The 21,488-nt window shown below is 39.9% G+C and overlaps 1 protein-coding gene across 3 annotated transcripts in view; it reads right to left on the bottom strand.

Annotated features, from left to right (window-relative positions):
• Positions 1 to 21,096, bottom strand: part of VCAN (versican) — a 114,000-nt gene extending 92,904 nt beyond the window's left edge. For 2 of the 3 annotated variants that reach the window (XM_017893435.1, XM_017893436.1), the window contains exons 1-3: positions 20,537 to 21,096; positions 8,769 to 8,844; positions 1,977 to 2,350 (exon numbers count right to left, since the gene is read on the bottom strand). In XM_017893435.1, the coding sequence (XP_017748924.1) occupies positions 1,977 to 2,025 (49 nt within the window). In that variant the 5' untranslated portion in view covers positions 2,026 to 2,350; positions 8,769 to 8,844; positions 20,537 to 21,096. Of the gene's footprint in view, positions 1 to 1,976; positions 2,351 to 6,335; positions 6,343 to 8,768; positions 8,845 to 20,536 lie in introns of all 3 variants that reach the window. The other variant, XM_017893437.1, reaches the window with a different exon arrangement.
• Between the last annotated feature and the right edge of the window lie 392 nt (positions 21,097 to 21,488).

Genomic DNA, 21,488 nt, shown 5'->3' with positions numbered 1-21,488 from the left:
AACCAGGTCTTATGAATGAGATTTTATTAAGAGTCATCCCACTTAAGAACACTTTTTGTTGTTGTTATTTGGAATAAACTGTGGTTTCCAAGATACATGCCACTCTTCTTATCCCTAGTAATTTCCTGGGATTGACAACAGTTTATCTTCTGCAGCCTGACTTCTAGCTATAAGACTGTCTCCCACGTGTTCATCCTTCTGTCATCAGATCGTCTCTGTCTTCCAAGTTATATTACTACAGTAATATAACTACAGGGGAAAAGACTACCCATCTCATAGATAAGTACCTCAGATCAGTGCCAACACAAAAAGATCTGCACAGGCAATAATTAGATGCAATGACAACTAGCATTCATTTTCTCATTTCTGATATTTTATGACTCAAAAAGGATATTTTGCCAAAATAAATAAATAAATAAATAATCAAATGGCAATTTGTACCTTCATAGAACCTCTCTAAAATTGCCAGGAAATACATATGGTGCTATCTGGTGAATATAAGAGATAGCTTAAAATGATCTCTAAGGCTTAAGCAAGAATTTGAATAGATTTAGATTAGTTTAATGTTGATCAAAGCTTCAAATAGTCTTCTTGGTAATTAAAAATCTTCCATGTGCACTGAAGATTGGCAGTAAAGGGGCACAAAGAGGCCTCCTCGACCAAGGCAGGGAACTTCAATCTGTATAAGTATCTGCAGTTGCTGGAATAATTTGAAGACCCCATGGAGCTAAGGAGATTAAGTGGAGGATTTTCATTGTTTCAGAGGGGCAAGGGGCAAATCCACTGCTAATTCTTTAATGATGAAAAATTGTAAGAAGTTGTTAAACTCCTTTGGGGATTTTAAAAAGTGATATGTAAACAGAAGAGCGCGCGCGAGAGAAATCACAGTAGTGAGGCTAACGAAAATAAATGATAAAAAGGTTAGAAGAACCCAGGATACTTAGTGGATGCCTAGACAACGTAAAAATAGATTTATAGAAGGAAGCAATAGAATTTGAATATAAAAGGGTATTCAGAAAGTTAATGTGTTGCATCCGAAATTCAAAGTATTTCCTTTTGGCTACACAAGAAAGACTTTTAATAAAACCCTTTGTATATATTTCTGAAAGGTAAATATTTTATAGGGAAATGGAGGATTGGAAGAAAATCTGTTCCATCATGTCTGGGTATTAGAATTTTGCTTAATAACTTGCCAAAATATTACGCTTCCAAGAGCTACAGCATTATGTGTGTACCCAATTAAAGCAATTTTTCTTTGCTTTGTCTCCCAACTTAAATTCAAATGACATATAAACCACCCCTGAAAAGAGGGTGAAACTAAAATGTCTCACTGCAATACTTAATGGATAACAACTAGGATATTAATCTTAAAAAATATACTAAATTTCTGTTTGATCAAGTTCAAATATTTAGTAAGTCTTGGCCTTTTAAGACTCTGATATGTACCATGGTTTTATTAAATACCTTATTTCTTCAATGTAAGTTAAGATAGAATTTCTTAAAAGCAAACTCAAATAGTTTAATAATCATATTAAGAGAGAAAAAAGGGGAAAGGGTTTTATGTATATATGTATATGTATGTGTGTATATGTATGTACATGTGCATACACACATATGTAATAATTTTTAAAATGTAGATTTGCCTTTAGAGTCTTGAAAAAGAATCACTGATAAGACTCAACGCTGAAGTAATGATTATTAAATTATGTGTCATGCCTTGAAGTATTCGTTATTTGCAGTAAACAATACTTTCCTTCATGGAATCAATGAAGCGGTTGCCAAAAATGCACCTGCCTTGACCTTTGAATGAATACCAGTTCATTTTTGGTGAAAGACATGACATGGACTATTGAATTGATGGGTGTTTTTCCACTCGTCCAAACCCCAAACAACAGTTACTTCTGAGTGCTATTTCACAATACTTCTGAACCAGGTGTCATGTTATACTACCTTCCTGCAGATACTAAAAGCCTTACCATCCACAGCCAGTGACACCGTGTCTTGCGTGTCATCAATACCGTACATGACGTCACAGCGGTAGAGGCCCGCATCACTTGCCAGCAGCTTGACCACGGTGAGGGAGGCATCGCCCACGGCCTCGGGATGTGTGGGCACAGACACTCTCCCTTTGTAGTCCTGACCAATCTTGATATTTCCATTTTGGGCCACAAGGACAGTAGTCTCTTTCAAATCTTTTCCATTTTTGTCCACTTCAATCTTAGACCATTTGATGCGGAGAAATTCACTGGTGTTGTAACTGGGTGGCAAAGTAGGCAGGGTTGAAAAATGGCAAGGTAGGCTGATTTTTCCAGAGAGGGAGCCCCTCACAGGTGGGCTTTTCCCACTTTGACTAGAGGAAAGAGAAAATACCAAATTAACAATCTTAAAAAACCCAAACTGAATCTATTCAATATGTGAATGAATAAGCAGCCCTTATAATAGTTTGGTTACATCTTCAACATGTGAAATAATTAGAATGACTTTATATAAAGAGAATAGCATACAATTTCAATGATGTCTTACAACAACAGGAATTAATAATGCTCATTTCTATGTACGTCGCATCATTCATTTTAAAATATTTTTAACTTAGTGTTTAACATGAACAAAATAAGCGATAAAATAAGGCAAGCATAAGAGGTCAAGCAATTAAGGGCAATGAAGGGCAGACTAGAATCCATAGGGCAGGTTTAAAGGACTGGACCAACATTAAGAAGAGCAGCTGAAAGATGAAAATTATGTCTACAGGTCAAAAGACAAAAAATGTTTGTTATGATAACTGCCACATTACCTTAGAGAAAATGAAAACAAAATTCAAAGATGAAGTGAAAATAACAAATGTTTCATAGGACTGGAACCAGGGAAAGTCTAACATTTGAAGGATGCTCTTTGGTCCTGTGTTGGAACCAAAGGCTTTCATAATTATAACAAATCCAGCTACCATCACTTTGCAGTGAGACATTACCTTCAATTATACAGTGGGGAAAGGTTGGTTTCTGTTCACCTAACCCTCCTAAAATATTTATCTGCAGAATGTCCTTCTGCTTAAACTCTTAAACTTTTAATGATAAAGAATGTATTGACTACAGTTTAACACCATTACATGCAAAATAAATGTTCTTTCACTCTTAGAGGAATCCATCCCTTTCTCTCCCACTCTCCTCTCTATCTTCCAGCCTGTATTAATTAAGCTAGACAATATGTTAGTAATAATGGAAGTTGTTGATAATGCACAAACAATGCTCACTTCATGAAAATATGGTCAACAAGTTAATAGTAGCCTCTAGATGAAATGAAATAATTATTTTTAACCAACAAAATGATGTATATCTAACACTCTGCTAGTGGTCAAACATATCGGAAACACACATCTCAACATGGGCATGCATTGGAAATGATATCACTCTCAATGTAAACATTGTGGATTCTCAATGTAAACACAGTTGGAGAAAAGCATTTTGAAAATTGCAAGAAGATACTATGGAGATATTATACCCTTTAAGAAAAAAAAAATTCTGTTGCTAAAGATTAAAATTTAACCTAAAAAAAGATTGGGCCTATAAAATATTTCATGTGATGCAGATAAATCACAAAATAATTAATACAGTATCATATTTAATGTACTTACAATATAATCATTAATTTTATTTCAAATGTATAATAACATTTCAGCATTTATTATTTTATTAATCTACATAAGCTTATCCAAAGCGCTTAAGGCACTTAATGAAATTAAATAAAAACAAAGTGAAGTGTGCTATTAGCTGTAGTAAATTATCATTTGAAATATTGCTAAAACTATTAGCATTTTGGAATATAATTACAAGGGAATAATTCCACTTTTAATGGCCTCCTTGGCTTACAAAGTAAATTTTCTAACTTAACTCAACTGTAAAGTAAAACTGGTCCAATTCCTTACTAAGGATGCTCCACTGAGAGGAAGGATAAGCTCCCAGATGGCTGCTGAGAGACCTGAGTCAGAACACATGTCTCCTGACACCTAATCAAGGAATCTTTTAGCTCTGGTGTGCTTCCTCTGCCCCTAAATTAAGCAAAAGAAGTGTTCATTTCAGTTCCTTTTCAAAGTCTAGATGCATCCTATTTCTATAAGTATTTAATTACTATCTGAACTGAAATCTTTTAGTAATTTCATGATCTTTTTAATAAATCCATAAGGTTCACAGAGGACTCTCTGAAAGTACCTTCTACCTATTTCATATTCCTTTAATTTGGACCTAATTAGGGAGATGATGATAACACAAAGATATGGTTCTGAGAAGAGAAAGGGTGAGAATTTTGTGATCTAAAATCTCCAAATTTATATTCATCATATGTTCTAGAAAATCTCATCTTCCTTCCTGAAGAATTATTTACATGACTAACTTTGCCACAAATAAAGTACTATTTTTAAATGGAAACATAAACAGCTTTATCATCAACTTCAATTATGGTATGAATTTTGAAACTCTTTATCGTGTCCTTTAAAATTAGTTTAAAATAAATGTCTTCCAATTCTTCAATATTTCTTACCAAATTATATTTATCTTCACAATTTTAAGTATACAGGGACAGACATAAGATTCAACCCAATCTATCCAATAGGGAGGTTTCTGAAACATAGAGCATTGCTAAACAACTGTGCTGTAAAGAAAAGGTATGTTGGAACAAAATAGTGTTAAAAAGCAATTTCCCAAGGACTGTTTATTGTTCTAGATGTTTATATACATAAGAAAATGAAAAGCTTTGGTTGAATATAAATAATATACTCATGTGAATACAATCTTAACAAGATTAACAAAAAGCTGTGTGGTCAAATCTTTTGTGTATTAAATCTCCGGTCTTAATGCACTGGGTCACAAAAATGAAATTCACTAAATCTAAATATTTTAAGAAAGAAATTCAGTAGTTCAGAGTATAATGTTTACAGAGTATGCATGTTTAAAAGAAATCTGCTACCTGCAGGAATTTGTCTGAAACGCTGACAATTCAAGTAATAAAAATGAATCCTAACAAAACGTTGGCTGTTACCGATGGTTTGTGGTCCAAATGAGTACAGTAAGGGAGAAATCACTAAATAATGAATAACCAACTACTACTCATTCTCTGTCAGTAGATTCCTTAGAGTAAAGATGATGTAAATTCCATCTGCACAGTTTGAGCAAACACACACCCACAGATCTTGGCCAAATAAATGTCAGATTGAGAATATGGGAATTTATCACCCTTTCAAGTGACAAATACCACTATCTAATTCATTCACTTATTCATGACTGTGCATGACTGTTTCCTACTATAAGGGGAACATCAAAATAACTAGGCCAATGGTAGATAATCAATGATTAGGACAGTTTATAAGATAATATAATGTGTATTGTTAAAGGAAATAGTTCTTCCCGGGTTAAAATAAAGCCCATAACAATAGACATGGTGTTCATTTATGTTAGTCATTGACCTCGTCAGTGACTGGGAATAAACAGAAAAAACCTTAAGATGAACGTACTTGTCTTGACTCAACAACCAGTTACTACTGTGTTTTCCACTATAAATCCAGAATATCTGTTTTACATGGATCGTATATTTGCAACTTTCACCCCTCATATAAAATAATGCTCCTGAAATTAGTCCCAAACTAATTACATCTAATAACGGTGATCATGGATTTACAAAGAATAGGTACAGACATGCGGAAATTACTCAATGTTGTTGGCTATCAAAATTATTTTTGTAAACACTGTAAAGGAGCTACACCCCAAGTTGTTTTTTGTTGCGTGAGTTCTTTCTTTAAGTGGAAAGTCTAAATTTCAGCCGAGGGATGGTCACCTACTACTTTCCCTGTAAATTCCCTTCCAATATTGCCCATCCAAATGCCACTCTCCTTTTCATATCCTTTTCTCTATCTTCACTGGTTGCTGTTGTACTTTCCTCTCTGTGACCTTCACCTTCACCTCCCAAAAACTTTGAGGAAGACAACTCTTAGGCTTCACCATCTGATTAGTGTGTCTTCGTGATCCAATTGGTGGAGCCTAGACTCTAAACACCATCCGGGTGATCCACTGTGGCATTTATTTATTTATTCACTCATTTTGTCAACACACAAAATGACTAAGTGCTGTCAGTGTGTCAGGCACTCTGTTCGAAGATGAAAGGCCTTTTTGCAGCTTACGGTAGTCTACTTGGGAAGAAAAGCAATTACTTATCCCAACAGCATGGTAGATGTTATTATATCTGTAACAGCACAGGAGACGAGGGGAACATGGAGGAGGAATTTATTTATTTATTTATTTATTTATTTATTTATTTATTTACTAGTTATTGAAATAGGGTCTTGGTTTGACACCCAGACTGGAGTGCAGTGGTGCAATCAGGGCTCACAGGAGCCTCGACCTCCTGTGATCAACAATTCTCCTGCCTCAGCCTTCCCAGTAGCTGGAATTACAGGTCCAAGCCATGACGCTCGGCTAATTTTTTTAAATTTTTGTAGAGATGGGGTCTCACTATGTTGCCTAGACTGCTCTTGAACTCCTGGGCTCAATCTCTCTTCCGACTTTGGCCTCCCACAGTGCTGGGATTATAGGCATGATCCACTGCACCCAGCCAACGGGGAGCTTTTAAATTGGCTAGAAAGGGGAATCCGGAGGCGAAAAGGAGAAAGAGAGCCATCCCAGGAGTCAATTTGTCCTTGACTCCTCTCATGCCCTCCCTACACACCTCATCCAATCCATCAGTGGGTCTGACTCCTCCATCTCCACATATCCAATTCACTTCTCTTCATCTCTACTGCTACATGATCTAAACTACCCCCCTCCCCCCATGTCATGTACAGGCTACCACAATAACCTCCTAAATGATATCTCTGCTGCTACTCTTGCTCTCCTACAATCAAATCTGCATAGATTATCAAAAATTAAATTTGTAAAACATTCATCATCTCACGTCTTTCTTTGCTGAAACCCTTCAATGCTTCCTACTGCACTTGGAATAAAATCTAGACTTTTTTTTTTTTTTTTTTTTTTTTTTGACACGGAGTTTAGCTCTTGTTGCTCAGGCTAGAGAGAAATGATGTGATCTCGGCTCACCACAACCTCTGCCTCCCGGGTTCAAACGATTCTCCTGCTTCAGCCTCCTGAGTAGAAAATCTAGACTTTTTTAAAGTCTACAATGTTCCATATAGATAAGAAGTATAACATGGTGGTAAAGAGCACACACTCCCATGAACTGGTTCATCTCCAAGATTTGCTTCTTACTGGGTATGGGCCTTCGAGCAAGCTGCTTAGTCTCTCTTGGTACCACAGTTTCCTCAATAGAATACATGGGTGTGGATGTTTCAGTGAGTTAATGCTAAGCACTTAAAACAGTTCCTGGATCATAGGGAGTTCTTTTCAAGTGTTGGGTGTTATTATTATTTAGATGAGCTGTTTTCTGCTAATCTCTCTGTTCATGTCTCCTACTTTCCCCTTGATCACTGCTCTTCAACTATAGTGACATTTCTGCTATTCAAACACACTATGTTTCTTCCTAATTTACAGACAGGTCTTGACTGGCTGGTTCCTCGTCATCATTCTCATCTCACTTTAAATGTCACTTTCTCAAGGAGGTCTTATCAACTTCCTCCAACTCAGGCCACTCTCTATGATGTCACTCTGTTTTATGTTCATCAATTTGAAAGTACCTGGATTGTTTGTTTACTAGTTTATTGCTGGTCTCCTATAACTAGAGAAGTAAGTTTAATGAAAGATAGGTCAATTTTGAGTCCTCCATGGGTATATTCCTGGACGCCCAGAATAATATCTGGCACAAAGAAGGTATTCAAAAAATATCATCAATGGGTGAACAAATGAATGGGTGAGTGGGAGAAATGGATGGATGGATGAATGGAGGGATGGATGGATGGATGGATGGATGGATGGATGGATGGATGAATGGATGGATGAATGGATAGATGTTGATAAGCGAACAGATGGAAAGATTTTGGACAGATGAATGGATGGCTGGAGGTATGGATGGATGAATACATAGATGATGGATGGATGGATGGGTAAATAAATAGATGGATGATAGATAGAGTGATACTTAAACTTTTGCAAAAGGAATTCATCTGGAGAACCATAAAAGGTGAGTCTGACACATAATATAAGTGTGAGGAGGAAATGGAATCTGAGTCTGGAGAGGTACATTAGACAGACAGAAGCAGATGAGTGAAACTCTTGGATAGTATCTTTCTTCAAATTCCTTGATATATCACCTTGAATATATTAAATAATAAACTTGGAATTGTAGAACCCTCATTGGAAGAATATAAAATTTCAAATTAAAAAACTAGGGCATAAGCATATCCAACTGCTTTTTAAAAAAGGAAAAGAAAGGGAAGTAAGGGCAAAAACATGGCTGTCAGCTTTCTCTTTATCTTCTCAATTCTTTTCAAATTCTAGCCCACTGGGTGTTTAATAGTGTTTCTTTTTTTGCATAGGAAAGTTTTGTTAAATAGTGTTAGAATTTTAAAATATGCCCAATACCATATATGAGGGTTTTGCAAAGCCTAAAAGTAATCAGGGAAGTTACTGAAAGCTCACTTGCATCTTTAGCATCCTACTTATTATTTTGTTTTGACTTATTTATTTAAAACTAATGTTTTTAGTCCAATAATATTTTAACTAATAGTTTTCAGCACTTAATAGATTTTAAAAATCAATCTTTTATTCCAGTGATTCCACATTACCATTTCGTCCTCCAGCACTTACATTTTTATTTCAAGTTGTTAGCACACTCACCTTTATGTAGCGCATGGGTTGCTATTAAGGTTGAATACATCCATAAGATGCTGTTTATATTTATCAACATCTTGGCCTAGAAATTAAGAAAAACACAAAGTAAATCACAAGCATTCAGGTTTAGAGCAGGTCATAAATCACACACTTTTTGTGCATTGTATGTAATAAGGGAAGTATTAAGTATTAAGTAATAAGAGTAGAAGAAGTAGCTCCTCTTGGACTATAAAAACAGGAGGAAACTTGTAATAGCAGAAGTTATCTCAATGCTTTATTAATACGAATCTCATCCAATGCAGCCATTGCCAAAATCATTCCAGAATACAGTTTGGGGACACATAACAATGTGGATGTGTGTGACAACCACAAGTGGGTAGGCTGTAGGAAGAACAATAGAGACCACAGCTCAAGTAACTAGTGGCTAGGAACTGGCACATAGAGAAATGGGTAATCACAAAGTCTATTTAGAAACAGAAAGCTGATCATAAATGGAGCAAGAGAAGATGGGGAGCAATAGAGAGAGATGTTGAACGAAAGACATCTTCACCAAGTATAAGGTGAGAAGAAACCAATTGGTGGTTCATGCACATAACACCAAAACAGAGAATAAGGACTTCAGCACAGACTTTTTAAAGCACAGACTCCATGTAGTTTCTAGCTGGCTAAACAAACAAAATAAATGTATTATAAGGAGGTGTTAATTACAAAAGTGACCAGTTCTTGCCATGAATTTTAAAGCGGTACCAACAGTTCTAAAGTCTCAAGAGTAAAGAATGAAAGAAAATACGCTGTACTGAGTCAAGAAACTGCCCTGGCTTTGCCATTTAATTTATTGCATGACTTTGGAAAAGACGTTTAACAATCTGGGTCTCAGAGTGTTCCCTTCCAGCTCAAATTTCAAGGCAGCTGTAATTATGAAGGAGGGTAAGTACCAGTGTTGGGGAACCATCTAGAAATCAAAGTGCCAACTTCAGAAGAATGGCAAAAGATTATTTGGTCTCCACAGTTGTGCCCTCCTTGGTAGCATTTAGAACTATTCTATAATAGCCATGTGTTTCTCCTTTCTAACACAACTCTGGTTCCATTCTAGTGCCTACCCTCAGCCATATACTTTGGAGGACCTGGGTCAAACCCCAGCCCAAGGGATGATCCTGATATCCTAAGTCAATTACAGAGGTCCCATTCCCTTTTCCAATGATTGGATTTGGAACAGTATATAATACAGTTTTGGCCAGTTAGATGTGAGGGGATCTCTTCCTCCAGGGAAGGGCCCCTGGGAAAGATAGATTCATCCTGAGAAGAGAACAAAGGAAGAGGTGGTCAGTTTTCTTCCCTGGACATTATCATGCTGGAATATTTCTGCTGGAACTGTTGCAGGGATTTTGCATCCATAAGTAAGTGAGATACCTCTGGAAATGAAGCTGAGAAAGAATCAGCAAAGGTGAGGCGTAAGTCCTTAAGGATTAGACCTAGAGTGGACCATGCCTTTGAACTTCATTTTATATGAGATTATAAATGTCATTATTGTTTAAACCCAATAAAATCATGACTTTTTGTTCCTTACAGCTGAAAGCATCCTAACTGATATGTATTTTTTTAGTTGGGACCCTGAATAACTTCCTTGGAAAATAAATCCTATATTATTTAGCAAACCTAGATTGAAAACAAGCAAATGCTGAATTAGTCATAAATTACAAAACTGATCTTGAACACTTGAACATAAATTGGGCTTGGATTTGTACAGTATTTAATTAATTAAGACCTTTTTTCTTAATATTTTTCTGCATCTGATTTCTTCATATATTTTGAAATGAAAATTAGACCTTTTCAAAACAAAATTTTAAACTTATATAATTCTAGATATTTCCTGAAGAGCTTTTTTAAGCTAATACATTATACATCCTATATTTTCCATCTATAGACCAACTGATAATTCACAATGAAAAACATATGGTTGATAATCTTAAATTAACCCTACTAATTAAGTTTGTTATTTATCATATAATCACTAGGATCTGCTAATAGATTTTGTTAAACACTAACTGGGAAATGCCATAATGCTTCTACGTTTCTGGATTTCTTATAAGACAGCACAGCAAGCAGCAAGTGTACACCACATCTCTATGCTATTACAATATTTCAAGGAAAAATAAAGGTATCAATTGCACAGCCAAAGTAAAAGATTGTATTTTATCATAAAAAGGTGCTAAAGAAAATGCATTCCATGAGTATTAGCTGAATCCAAATAAGAACGCTTTCTTTAATTATACTTATAGGCCGGGCGCGGTGGCTCAAGCCTGTAATCCCAGCACTTTGGGAGGTCGAGACGGGCGGATCACGAGGTCAGGAGATCGAGACCATCCTGGCTAACCTGGTGAAACTCCGTCTCTACTAAAAAATACAAAAAAAATTAGCTGGGCGTGGTGGTGGGCGCCTGTGGTCCCAGCTACTTGGGAGGCTGAGGCAGGAGAATGGCGTGAACCCGGGAGGCAGAGCTTGCAGTGAGCTGAGATCTGGCCACTGCACTCCAGCCTGGGCTGGAGTATAAAAAATTATACTTATAAATAATAATGTCCTACTTTCCTTCAGGAAAATTTGTTCTCTATTTTTTATTTTTCTTTTTTTCCAGGAAATCTTTATAAGCCTAATTTTAAAAGTTTGGGATCCACTGTCAAATAGCCCAGAATGCAAGTTCTGCATTCTCCACTTATATTGTGTGACTTTAGGTAAAATACTATATCTTTCTAAACCTCATTTTCTGTAGCTACTTAGTTGTGAAAATTAGTACTTATTGAAGTGATCACAGTTGATATAATAATGTATGTAAAATAAATCTCAGTGATATACAATATATCAGTATGCAATATTTATTATTAAATTACTAATTCAGACTTTCTGCAGATGTTCTAACATAGTTTCATATCACTAAGAGTAAAAAGAATAGTATTTGGGGCTTTTACATTTGAAAATTATAACCTAGGTTACCACTATAGTAGCAATATACACTTTATGCTTGGAATAAATCATCCTATAACTTATTGCTATGTACTTCAAATTGTTATCTGTAAACATGTCTAATCTCCTCTGTAGAACAGTAGGCTTCTGGAAGGCAGAGCTAGTACTTCATTTAACTTAATAATTCCCACAATATTTCTTCAGTGTCAGGTTCAGAGTAGATCCTTGAGGAATGTTTGTAAATCAAATACATGATCAGTGCCTCTATTTCTTATGCAGAAACACCTTTGAAACTCAGTGCCAACAATTCCTTAACACCTGAAATACTTTTGAATGCTTTTGAATCAGTCCATCTGAAGATTTACCATGACCCAATAATATGATGTTTGTCAATATTTAGAGAGTCAAATCTCATTTAAAAAACCAAAGGTGTGACCCAGGAAAGGATCTTCTGCATTTGAGTTTCCTACTCAATTTAAATACTAAAAACAAACTCTTTGTGCCACACTCAATCCTTATAAAAGTGTCTTTTGTTGGGGAGAGGAGAATGGTCCTCCATCTATATAGGTATAACAAGTGTACACATCACTTTTCCTAAGATTACCCCTAAGACTAGGTAAGAATACAAAGAAGAGATCAGACATGCTCTAAATACATTTAAATAAGTTGTATAAATATGTTTGAATGAGTTACTCAATTTAAAAATTAGACTGTTTACACTAAATATCAGATCTCTAACTTCTTTCAAAAAATCAGAAGGTCTAGCAACACTAAGTCTATATTTCAGCTGGCTGATCATGAGCATTAACCAAGCAGCAGTCTCTCCCTTTGAGTCTGTGTGCTCATGGCCATTACTGCCCCCCACTTAGTCTCTTACCCATTTCCACTCCATGCCTCACCCCTGCAGTCACCTAAGTTTGCAACCCTTGCATTAAAAGATGATCATTTATTTCTATAGTAAATATATCAGAGGGCTTTATTGATGTTAGCTGCCTCAGAACTACATTTCCATTCCCTCTTCCTTGGAGTCCAAGGCATTCATTCCACTTCTCTAATTTTCTCAAGGCTATGCCCCTATCCTTGGTCATTAAGTTACATCTTGTGTCTTCTATGTTTGATCTTATTAAATGGAAAGCTTTCAGAAGCCTCTTTCTTCGTTTTTAGCACCACTCCAAATCCCTATTTCCATTCTTCCACTTTTCCATGTCTCTCTTATAAGCACCGTCTACTAGTGATAACAAGTCTGTCTGCATGGAAAGACCTGAGAGATATGAGAGTGAATGCCTATATTTAGCCTTCTACTCCAGTGAAGTCATTGAGAAGGGAAGAAAGTCATTGAACAATCCAGGTACAGGGTACTGAGACTGTTTAATTGCCTGGGAGACATAAAAGACAAGGTCAATAGAACTCCTATCCATGAGAAATGTCTGCAGGGAGGATAAGGGACATACCAGGGATGGGCAGCCTCAGAGAGAAAGCCAAGATTCTATTAAATAGATATTTAGTATTCTCCCTTGATTTGGGGGAAGCTCAGCTGCAAGGGGTGACTTAAGGACACAGACAAGGTAGTTTTGTCCACCATTCTGCTAACTAGTTACCCCAGACAACCAACTTTCTAGGATACCTCAGCTACAAAGTGGATGTAATGAGTATCACGTATCATATTGCTCCTCGGTTCTTTCTCACAGAAAGAATCATTGTAATGCAGAGAGAAATCACATGATTTAGGTGTGAAATTTCATGAATTTACTTCATACAAGTCATAGCATCATGTGAATTTATTACTAAACTGAAACTGGATTCCTGAACCTGGACTTGGCTAAGCTTTTTCACATTGTCGCCTCTTAGCACTCCTCTGTTCTCTGTCTGGTGAACTCCTTTCTCATTACTCTACCTAAGACATACTGTACTCTATTCCCTTTCCCACTGTCTATTTTCAACCTAGCACATACCACCATTTTGCATATGTGATTGGGAATTGCCTTTCTCTACCTACCATCATAAAAGTTCCAACAGGGCAGCCTTTGATGTTTTGTTCACTCTTGTATCCACAATGCCTAGAACACTCAGTAAATATTTGTTAAAAGAATGAATATGCACCCATTTTACGTAATTAGATGTATACTATATACACAGTTTTGTCTATCATTTTTTTCACTTAAAATACATTATATTTTGGAGAATGTTCCAAATCAGCAAATACAATTTTTCCATGTTATTTTTGACAGCTGCATAGTTTTCCATTAGGTGGAATACAGCAACTTTTATTTAAACAGTTCCCTATGATGAGCCTTTACACTCTTCCCAGATATTTGCTCTTAGAATAAATGCTGCAAAGAACATCCTTGTCCATTTGTCTTGGGTGACATTGGTACCAATATCCATCCATGTAATAATGTTGAGAAGTGGAGTTGCTGGATCAAAGAGTATCTACATCTTTTAAAAAAATTTGATAAAGAATCAAAAACATGTGATTGCCAAATTATTTTTTAAAGTAGAGGAACTTATTTACATTTATACAATAGTATATGAGAGACCCAGTTTCTCCACAACCTGGCCAACACAAACTTGCATCAAACTTTTTTATTTTCTTTTTGCCAGGCACAGTGGCTCACGCCTGTAATCCCAGCACTTTAGGAAGCCAAGGTGGGTGAATCACTTGAGGTCAGGAGTTCGAGATCAACCGCCATGGCCAACATGGTGAAACCCCACTCTACTAAAAACACGAAAATTAGGCAAGCATGGTGGTAGGTGCCTGTAATCCCAGCTACTAGGGAGGCCGACACAGGAGAATGGCTTCAACCTGGAAAGCGGAGGTTGCAGTGAGCTGAGATCGTGCAACTGCACTCCAGCCTGAGTAACAGAGCGAGACTCCATCTCAAAAAAAAAAAGAAAAAAAATTATTTTTTTGTTACTCCTCTGGTGAAAAAATGGTGTAGCATATCATTGGTGTTTTAATTACTATTTATTTAATTACAGATGAGGCTGAGCGATTTTTTATATAATTTTAAAACTCTGTCTCTTTCTGCCACTACCTGTACAGAATTTTTTGCTCATATTTTGATAGATGTGAACTTTTCAAAGTTATTTATAAAAGTCCATGGACTATCGAGAGTTATTAGTTCTTTGTCTCTCATATGTCATAGATGTTTTCCAAATGTGTTATTTGCTTTTGTGTAATTTTTACTTAGACCTATCAATATTTCCTAGAATGGCACTGGGTTTCATGTTTTGCTTAGAACAGGTTTCTCTATTCCTAACTTATTTTTTTAATCCCATGATTTTCTTTTATCATTTTAAAAAATTTATTCCCTACATTTCATATTTGATTCATCTTATATTTCTTTTATGATGAGAAATCAGGTAGAGACTGATTATTATTTTGCGTACAGACTGATTATTTTGCGTGGACCCATCAATTGTCCTGAAACCATTTATTGAATAATTCTTCCTTTCTACTGAATGTCCAGCTTCATTTGAGTCAATTTCTGGAATCTGTCTTCTGATTAATGAAACTGAACAATTTTAAAAACAATATGCCCCTCTCTGATTTATTTTATAGATTTAGTAGAAACTACATGGCTTGGGTAATGCAGTTATTATTAAAATTATAGAATTAGATCAATATGAATCCCACAGACATAATATATTATCATCCCTTTGCTGTATAGTTTTTCAAAGTACTTACTCTTGTGATCTTTATAATTGCATATTCATTTAATAGATTATGACATTAAATGTCCAAAAGTAGTCTTTGCTTGGTTTTCTCAGCTAGTGAGTTCAACTCAAACTTTCTGATTCCAAGTCCAGTTCTCAGTCCACTATACCTCAAGTAATATCAAATCAATAATTTAATAATAAAAATATTATATCAATATGTGTGTTTATTGTAAAATATGTAATCTCATTTTACAGACATAAACACCTCTTAAAATCCTTAGAAGAATGAGGTAGGATGTATATATATGTGGAAAGTATATACATTTGTATCCTTTTATAGATGGTAAATCTACCCAGAGGTGTGTTTCAGGAAACAGAACTGACACATTAAACAAAGATTCTTTGTACTGACCTCTGAAATACAACCACCTCTAACACATTCAATGGTAAGAACTTAGCAGTGTTTAAAAACCCTGTACACACACACGCGCGCGCACACACACACACACACAAAGAGTGAGAGAGAGACTTTATATATATATATGTAATTTACCAAGTCTAGGCTACAAGAGGAAACTGGCAAAAATTCGCTAATTGAAATGGAGCTCGGCCAAGACATTCATCTCTAATCCCCTTTTTCTGATTCCAAATCAGGGAGAGTACATGCTTTGTGTTTTCTGGTAAAATACAGACCTATGTAACTATCAGTATATTTTCTCAGACCAGAGCAAGTAACTCCCAACAATGAGTATTTGTCAGTCCTAACTGGTTTCTCTAGGTGGGTGGTGAAAAAACACCTTACTACATACAGTCATTAATTCTTTCCCTCAAAAGAACCGTGTGTCTTGAGAAGCTCTGCTCCATCACAGGGCAATATCCCATTTTAAATACAGTGTTTACCGATGTTTGTCCATGAATGACGTCAACAAAAGTGTTTAAATCTCACCAGGAAAGGAGGGGTAAGTTGCCAGACTTTGGGAGACAGAGTTAGTTGATCTTTGTGCTCTCAAAGGTTCTGTTACTCAATTAAGTGACCAATCATTAACTCCAAAGTATTTAAGCCTAATAATGCAACAAAAGAGAGAACAATGGATAGTATCTTTAACATTAATCATCGTCACCTTTGGTTTAGCTGTTTCGGTCCTTTCCAACCAGAATTTACAAGTGTATAGATACAGGTATTCTGGAATATCAAAGGCATCTCCCTCCAGTTTGCAAACACAGGGAAAAAGAAGAAACTTACATCTGTAAACCTATGTAAATCTAGGGGGTTTCCTTTCCAACCTCGTTTTTTTGAAAGCAGGAAATACAATTTAAAACCAACTCTGTTTTTATCTACCAAAAGAAACAAAACTTTGAGTTCTGACATAAATCCTAAATGATTGTCTTGAATCTCATCCTGCTTCCTACCTAAGCTTCTCACAAGAAGATTAAGGACTGTGGACTTGGTGCTGGAGGAAGTAATTGCTCAATCACATTGGAATCCATTGGAACCCTTTGCAATATTAGTGCGGGCAGACAATACAATTCTAACATACTTCTTTCTCTACTCAGAGCTCAGAACAAGAAGTCAGACTCTTGGAGACCTTCTCCCTGATGTACTTGCTCTTAACATTTCCATGTTACAAACTGGGAACCGCTTCTATCTCAGAACACTAATTGTTGCTTCCATTGGTACCTTCCTATTTTTATATCACACTCACAACATCCTATTTTAGGACTTTATGTATTTTCAGGATGGGTTTGGCAAAATTGTCAAGAAGAACTTAAAACAATTAGATCACAGCTTTCAGCAGACAGAATCTGAGGTGATAGAAGAGATCTTTAAAACCCAGTTCTTTCAATATACAGCAAAAGGGAGGACTTAAAATGCAGCTCTAAGTAGCACCGTCTCGTCTGCGCCAAGCTTGTCCAGGTCTCCAGCTCAGCCACTCCCTAAATAGGTGCTGAGCTTCCAGTCCCCGCCAGGTCCCCGCTAAGGCTCCTCATTGACGTACAGGAACCTCAGTGACACTCGCAGCCCTTCCATGTTTGTCCCCATGAAATTCTATTAGTCTTGTCGAATGGCAATATTTGCCATTCCAGGCGCACTCTTTATGATAGTCTGGAACGAAATTAATCTGTTAATTGACTAAAAATCATCTTTAGACTGACCTGAATGTATTTAAAAAGTCAACAAATGGAACACAGTATAAAGTCGTCTCATTTTCTGATAAAAGTTTACTTGGAGTAAATTTTAACCTCTCCCCTGCCTCAAAACAAAAGCACTATGCCCCTCCTACCACTCCCAAGAAGCAAGCAAAAAAACTAAAAAAAAAAAAAAAAAAAAAAAAAAAAACCTTAAATAGCCTTTTAATAAGAGTGTTCAGCGCGGTCTGGATGCAACTCAGGTGAGTTCCAGACGCAGCCGGCCCGGAGCCCTCCGGGCGAGGCCACTCGGCTCTCTCGGCTAAGCCGGGCCCCGCCTTCCCCGCCCCGCCCCCATTGGCCTCGGCTGCGCCGACCGCCTGTGCGGCTGTACTGCAGTCTCCGAGCCCAGGAAGTCACACCCGTCTCGGGCTGGGAGCCGAAGCTTCAACCCACGTGGCGGCTGGCGAACCCAGCCGCTGCGGGTAGCGCCCTTTGCGGGTCCTCCCTTGGCGCGGGCTTAGCGAGTGGGGGCGGCTCCCAGACCCAGCCCCTTTGGGCGGGACTGGCCCACCTCCGCTCGTCTGGTTCTTTCCCACCCTTCCATCCCGGCACGCCTCTGCAGTCACATTTGTTGCCGCTGGGAGAGGAGAAAGAGTATCCTAAAAGGAGTCTCGAAATTCAGACCCAAACTCCGAAACGAACCCTTCCGGTCCGTTCCTGGCTGTTTGAATGCCATCTGCCCCATCTCCGTTCCTTTCTTCTTTCCCTCCCCTCCACGGTCCTTTTTCCTTCCACTTCCCTTCCTTCCCTTTCTTTTTTCCTCCCGCCGTCCGCCTTCTCTCAACTTTCGCGTCCGACGCGCGCCCTTAAGTTGAGGAAGTTTAAGTTTTGGATTAGAAGCACTTCTTTTGCAATATCCTGGGGCGGGGCCCTAGCCTTGGGTTCAAGTGGTCATGGGTTTTGAGAGCACGGCATTTGTATTATCTTTCTTAAAGACGCACAGGGTGGCGCGTCGAGACCTCTGAAACCTGGCCCCACCCAGGCCATGTGCGTTAGTCCACTAAGCGGCGAACTCGACTCAGGGCGCCGCGTGCGTTCCAGCCGACTCGCGAGAAGGCGTCTCTGCACTTTGCACATACCAAGACCTTTTTTCAGGGTCCTCCAAACCCCTAGATGTACGCCGCAGATTGTGGAGTCCAAAATGAATGACTTAAGGGGAAACTAGGGCCTTCCATCCTTGAACACAAGGTTGTGAAAGCTGCTCACTAGGTCTGGGGGGCTCGTTTTTCTCAACCCGTGCGGGACTTCTCCATTAGGGGGCGCCCACACCCGCCGCAAAACTCCCAATTCCTAGACATCTAGGTTCTGCAAGTCCTGTTCGCTGAACTGGGGGCAGATCCGAAGGAGCGCACCGCCTCCCTCGCTCCTCCCTCCATGCTGCCTTGGAGGACGGGGAAGGCAGGGATTTCACACTAGCCATTCATTTGTCAGCTGTGGGGGAGGGGACGCAGAAGCTAGAGAGACAGAACAGAGGCTGGGAGAGGGGAAGGGAGGCAGAGAAGATGGAGACAGAGGGAGACACAAAGATGAGAAACGCGACCGAGAGAGACTCTGCCGCGGGTGTGCGCGCGGCAGGACAACTCTCCAGGCACCGTGTAGATTTCTCCTCCTTCCGGCAGCATCTCCCAGGAACATGCAGGACTTGCCGAGACGCAGTTGGATTGGAGAGCAAATAGTTTAGGCTATGACACTATTTTTGTACCCCGCTCTCCGTTGCCTAACACCCAGACCGCTCCACGCCCAGTGACACAGACCACGAGCCAGGACAACCCGGATGCCCTCGGTCCGCACACACCAGGGATGTCGCCCTACAGCGCCCACGCCTCTGCAGGACAGTGGGGCGCTCCAGCCAAGGACGTCCCCCGGGGCTCCCGGCACACGCGCGCGCCGCCGCCGCTAGACCTGCCAGTAAAGTTGCTCAACTAGAGCGGAGAACTAGCAGGGGGTGGCGGATATGTAAGGAAACGGAGGACTCCTGTAGTCTGGGCGAGAGTACTGGACCCAGAGGCCCCTGATGCGGGTCCCCGCGCCACCTTTGTCTGCAGTGCGCTCTGGGTGCCGGTTTGCTTGTTGAGATGGGAGCGACAGACCCCGTTTCGCTCTTCAGGATGAGAAAAATTACTGCACACCCCTGCCGGTTCAGAACAGGCTTTTCCCGCCCAGGGGCCTCCCAGACCTCCGCGGGGCTCCAACAACCCCACCCCCCATCCTCTGCTCCTTGCCTGCTGGCCCCTTCGCACCGCGCGCAGGACAAAAGAACCCAGGGGCGCCGGGAGAGAACCGTGACAGTCCCCAAGTCGTCAAAGAGACACGGCGGGGATCCTGCACCTCCCCCGGCCAGACCTCCTCCCAGACTGCTTGCGGTCTGAAGGGGTCAGGTCCGCGCAGGTCCCAGGCTGCTTGGGCGCCGGGTCGCACTGTCAGGAGCTGCCCGGGAGTGGCTTTCCAGGAACACCAGGCACTGACCACACACCAGGGGCTGGGAAACCAGGTGGCCTGCACCAAGGCGGCTTCGGGGACTTGTCTGTGGCAAGTCTTGGTAGTCCCCATTCAAACTTTTGCCTCGAGCGTGTTAAGAACGAAAAAAAAAAAAAAAAATCAAAGTGCCAAAGGTCCCTCTCTTCTCTCCAGCTCAAGAACCCACCACTTTTATGATTTCTCTACAATTTATTCCCTCCCTTCCCCAATTCCGTTAGTCATTTTACCCCACTCCACCCTGCGTTTCTTTTGTCTGAATCTTTTTCAACACCAAGGTCCCTCTGTATCCCTCTCCCCAAAAGCCCTTTTGAAAGTTACCTGCATTTTTTAAGTGCCTACATTTTCTTAACTTCGCCTTACAGCTCCTTGCCTTAATTAAAGCCTTCTACCAATTGCAATGTACTTCTTTTTTCTAAGATCGGGGGTTTTTTTTCTATAAGTTTTTTTGTTTTTGTTTTTTAAGGGGGGAACAAAAGAAACGTGATTACCTTGGAAGGCGGCTTATTGCAGTTTTGGGGGGAAAATTCACTGCAGCGCTGCGCGACTGGGTTCGGCGTTGCCCAGGCGGGTCACATAGGAAGCGTGGTGGCCCAGGGAAGGGTGCGGAGGGTGCGGGACGGTGCTGAAAGATGCGGGAGGATGCGGGGCTGGCCGAAGATCTTGGTCCCAGCTCCTGTCCACAACACCTAATGTTCTCGGTTGTTGCGTCCGCACGCCTGGAGTTCTTCCCCAGAAAGGCTCGGGGCAGCTCGCCTGCAAGTTCAAATGCGGGTTGTGACACCCATCATCATTATATCACTGTACCGTCAGAGCCGAGGAGGAGACTCAGAGAGAAGAAGGAGGAGGGAGAGGAGGAGGGTTCATTCACAGGCTCCAAAAGCGCTCCACAGCTTCAGCCACTCCTAAGAGCCCAGGCTTGGAAAGCAGGCGGAGGGGCGGAAAGGCAGCTCCCCGCGCCTGCGGTAGGGACCGCCTGCCTCCCTCCCCAGGCACTCCCACCTCTTGGCGTTTCTTCCTGACAAGAAGTACCAATCGGCTTGGGGACAGCAGCACTCCCCATTGAGGGACTCACTCAGTAACATCGCTCTGCTCGCGGAAACCATTGCCCTCCCACTCCTTCCCCACCCCCACTTCCCCGCCCCCCGTGCAGCTAGTTCTGGGTTAGGGGAAAGGAGCCCCCAGGCTTTTAGGGGGCAGGCCAGCAATAGACAATTGAGTACGATCACTTCTTCTCGGGAGCATACAAAACTGTAAAATCAGCAAAGAACTTGGTTACAGCGTGTTTACGCGCCCACAGAGCTTGCCTGTCCCATCAAAGGGAAGTGTCAGGCTCAAGACTCCTGCCAACCTGAAAGAGACACTAAGAAAACGAGATCCTTCGGAGACCTAGAGGGAAAGTGTAAGAATTCCCCACTGCACTCCCAGGGAACTGCCCAATGG

The sequence above is a fragment of the Rhinopithecus bieti genome, unplaced genomic scaffold (assembly GCF_001698545.2).
Source record: "Rhinopithecus bieti isolate Rb0 unplaced genomic scaffold, ASM169854v2 scaffold_23411, whole genome shotgun sequence".
Taxonomy (NCBI): Eukaryota; Metazoa; Chordata; class Mammalia; order Primates; family Cercopithecidae; genus Rhinopithecus; species Rhinopithecus bieti.
The sequence above is the reverse complement of the archived record's forward strand: the minus strand, read 5'-3'. Positions and strand labels throughout refer to the sequence as shown.